This window comes from Capsicum annuum, chromosome 1 (genome assembly GCF_002878395.1).
Source record: "Capsicum annuum cultivar UCD-10X-F1 chromosome 1, UCD10Xv1.1, whole genome shotgun sequence".
In the NCBI taxonomy this organism is placed as follows: Eukaryota; Viridiplantae; Streptophyta; class Magnoliopsida; order Solanales; family Solanaceae; genus Capsicum; species Capsicum annuum.
The window spans coordinates 58,340,777-58,345,248 of NC_061111.1; the positions used below are offsets into that span (position 1 = coordinate 58,340,777).

The following is a 4,472-nucleotide window of genomic DNA, read 5'->3' on the forward strand; positions in this document are numbered from 1 at the left end:
CTATAAACGAGTCTTGACCCATTGGTCATCATCGATTTCAGCTTCCACAACTACTCGAAGAGATGAAATCTCAATCTCTGCAGGTATAACTGCTTCAGTTTTGTACACTAAGAAGTAAGGAGTTGCACCAATTGAAGTCCGAACTGTAGTACGATAACCCAACAAAGCAAAAGATAACTTTTCATGCCAGTGTCGGGAACCCTGCACCATCTTGCGGAGTATTTTATTTAAGTTCTTGTTGGCAGCTTCTACAGCCCCGTTTGCCTTTGGGCGATAAAAAGTTGAATTTCGATGCATAATCTTAAATTGTTGACACACTTCTTGCATAAATGATTATTAATATTTCTAGTATTATCTGTGATAATTATCTTTGGAATGCCAAACCAATAAATGATGTTGGAATGAATAAAATCAACTACCGCTTTCTTGGTCACTGACTTGAAAGTCACTACTTCCACCCACTTCGTAAAATAATCATTGGATACCAAGATGAACCTATGTCCATTCGAGGCCTTCGATTCAGTTAGTCGAATTACGTCCATTCCCCAAGCGACAAAAAGCCATGGAGCAGTCATTGTATGCAACTCAAATGGAGGGGAATGTATCAAGTCCCTGTGTACTTGACATTCATGACATTTACGAACGAAACTGATGGAATCTCGCTCCGTGGTGAGCCAATAATTATCTGCTCGGAGTATTTTCTTTGCCAAAACATACCCACTCATGTGTGGTCCACAAATTCCATAATGTACTTCAGTCATGATTTTTTAAGCTTCTTTAGTATCTACACACCTCAAAAGTCCCAAATCAGGAGTCCTCTTATACAAGATTTCTTCACTTATAAAAAATCCACTAGATAAACGTCGAATGGTTCTCTTTTGGTTACCATCGACATGTATAGGATATTTTCCAGTCTGAATATACTCTTTGATATCATGGAGCCACGGCTCCCCATTAAGTTCTTCGTCAACCACATTACAATATGCATGTTGATCATGAATCTATATATGCAAAGGGTCAATATAAGTTTTGTCGGGATGTTGAAGCATCGAAGATAAGGTCGCCAAAGCATCAACAATCTCATTATGAGCTCTGGAAATGTGTTTGAACTTTACTGATACAAATCATTGACATAGATCTTGAAAATAACCTCGATATGGTAGGAGCTTTGAATCTCGAGTCTCCCAATCTCCCTGGATTTGATGGACTAACAAATCTGAGTTTCCTAACACTAATAGTTCTTGGATTCCCATGTCAATAGCTAATCTTAAACCCAGAATGTAAGCTTCGTATTCTACCATATTATTGGTACAATAGAATCGAAGTTGGGCTGTTATAGGATAATATTGTCCTGATTCAGAAAAAAGAATTGCTCTTATCCCCATTCCTTTTACATTAGCAGCTCCATCAATGAATAACTTTCAGCCTGAATGGCAATCGTCAGAAACAAACTCATCAACATACAATACCTTTTCATCTGGAAAATAAGTCTTCAATAGTTTATACTCCTCATCAATAGGATTTTAAGTCAAATGATCCACTAAAGCTTGAGCTTTCGTTGCAGTTCGTGTCACATAGACAATATCAAATTTTGTGAGCAACATCTGCCATTTCGCGAGTCTGCCTGTGGGTATAGGCTTTTGAAAAATATACTTTAAAGGATCCATACGAGAGATGAGGTAAGTAGTATAAGATGACAAGTAATGTTTCAGCTTTTGGGCTACCCAAGTTAAGGCGCAACACGTCTTCTCAAGAAGAGTGTACTTAGCCTCATAAGTGGTAAAATTTTTGCTAAGGTAGTAGATAGCCTGTTCTTTTCTGCCAGTGACATCATGTTAACCCAATGCACAACCAAAAGAATTGTTTAACATAGACATGTACAATATCAAGGGTCTGCCTGGCTCTGGAGGAACTAAAATAGGCGGATTCGATAAGTACCTCTTAATTTTGTCAAATGCCTCTGACATCCTTCAGTCCATTCAACTTTAGCATTTTTCTTCAACAACTTGAATATTGGCTCGCAGGTTGTCGTAAGCTGAGCAATGAATCTACTGATATAATTCAACCTTCCAAGTAAGCTCATCATCTCTGTTTTATTCTTTGGTGGAGGCAAATCTTGAATAGCTTTTATTTTTGAAGAATATAACTCAATGCCACGCCGACTGACTATAAACCCCAAAAGCTTTCCTAACGGGACTCCAAATACACATTCGTTGGGTTAAGTTTGAGATCATACCTTCGAAGCCTTTCAAAGAATTTTCTAAGATCTTTGACATGGTCAGACTGGTCTATGGATTTAATTATCACTTCGTCAACATAAACTCCAATCACCTTATGCATCATGCGATGAAACATTGTAGCCATTGCCGTCATATAAGTTTCCCCAGCATTCTTTAGTTCGAATGGCATAACTCGATAACAATATGTCCCCCATGACGTGATAAATAATGTCTTTTTTGCATCTTTTGGATCTATAATGATCTGGTGATACCCCGCATAACAATCCACAAAATACGCAAGATCATGTTTGTTATAATGGTCCAACAAAATATGAATATTAGCAAGTGGAAAATTATCTTTCGGACTCTCTTTATTTAGATCATGATAATCAACACACATCCGAACTTTACCATCCTTTTTTGGAACAGAGACAATATTTACCAACCAAGTAGGATATTGAGCCACTCGAATAACTTTAGCTTCAAGTTGCTTCGTGATCTCCTCTTTGATTTTTTTATGCATGTCAACCTTAAGCTTTCTTAAATTTTGCTTGTCAGGTGGGAAAGTAGGATCAATTGGTAACTTGTGAACTACCAAATTGGTACTCAAACTGGGCATATCATTATATGACCACGCAAAGATGTCTTTATACTCAAGAAAATCTTCAATTATAGCTTTCTTTTGTTGTGGTTGAGCATGTACACTTATCTTAGTCTCCCTAATATTTCCATGATCTCCTGAATTGATCGCTTCAGTTTCCTCCAAATTGGGGTTTGACTTGTTCTCAAACTGTTTGAAATCTTTGCTTATATCTTCGAATACTTCTTCTTCATCATATTCAACTTCTTTATTCATTATTTCATAATTAGATTAGGTTTTTAAATCTGGTTGACAATTCTTTATGCATGTCATATCATTAGAATTAGCATAGAAAGAACTATATGATAATAAATAAATAAATAAATATCAGACTCAAAATAAAATAAAAGGAGAATGCACTTTATTAAAAACAAAGCTAGAAAGAGTTTTAACCTAAAATACCAAGGTAAAGATCTGAATTACAATCCTAAAATTATTCAAATTACAGAAAAAACAAGCTACCAAGACTGAAAGAAAAACAAACAAACTACCAAGACTCCTTCATGGTAGGGAGAGGAGTGACCTTCCAATTGTTAAGCTGGACATCAGGGCTGATAAATCGCACATCTGCATTGCTGGTACCTTCCCCAATTTTAACCATATTAGCTTCAATGAACATATTCTGGAAAAGGCCAATCAACTTTGTATCATCATCATTCATTGACTCTGCAGCAGGTAACATAGAGGACCTAACAATGTTGACTTTGATGAAGGATTCGTGAAGTGGCGTTATCGGTTTGATAAGTGTCCATGACACTTTCTTATGGTTTTTAGCCTTCTTTATATCTTCAACATTAGGAACGTATCCCAAACCAAAAGTACCTAGGTTCTCATGAAGGTTTACTGGATGAACTCTTTCTTGCAAAAACAATCCTAGACCTTTCTCTCGTTCGAAACCATGCTTCAACATTTCATTTATTACCATAACAGATGCAAAGGATAATTATGGTCTTGCGATGAGATTTTCCTCGACGATATGCTCAACAGCCACTACCTCAGAAATTTGATAAATTAATATTCTGTTTGTAGTATCTGCTTCGATGGAGGAAACGGAGTAGTCTTTATACATGGATAAGTCTCTTTCACTATCAGCAACTAGCTCTTATCTGTTATGTTCAAATTTGACAATTTGGTACAATGTTGATGTGACTGCTTTAGCCCTATGAATCCATGGCCTTCCCAATAACATATTATATGAAGCGTCAATGTTCAGCACTTGGAAATCCATAGCAAAATCCACAAGTCCGATTGTCAATATGAGTTCTATTTCACCAATGACATCAATTTTTGATCCGTCAAAACCTTTGACGCATACATTGTTAGGTCAAATTCTTTCTACATTAACATTCAACTTTTGCAAAGTTGACATAGGACAAATGTTAACACCTGATCCTCCATTAATTAACACTCGAGTGACGATGGAATGATCACATTTCACAGTAATGTAAAGACCTTTATTATGTCCAGTACCTTCTAGAGGCAATTCGTCATCTGAGAATGCAATCTTATTTACCTCCAGGATCCTTCCAATAACTCTTTCCAGCTGATTCACCTTAATTTCACTGGGAACACATATTTCATTAAGAATTTTCATTATAGGCTTGCGGTATTCT

General features: G+C 36.5%; 1 protein-coding gene across 1 annotated transcript; it reads right to left on the reverse strand.

The window, feature by feature from the left end:
• On the reverse strand, positions 1-761 carry LOC107848854. The gene is made up of 2 exons (XM_016693611.2): positions 420-761; positions 1-300 (listed from the first exon to the last, which is right to left on the reverse strand). Exons 1-2 carry the CDS (start codon positions 759-761, stop codon positions 1-3), a joined length of 642 nt encoding a protein of 213 aa, XP_016549097.2.
• Positions 762-4,472: the final 3,711 nt, after the last annotated feature.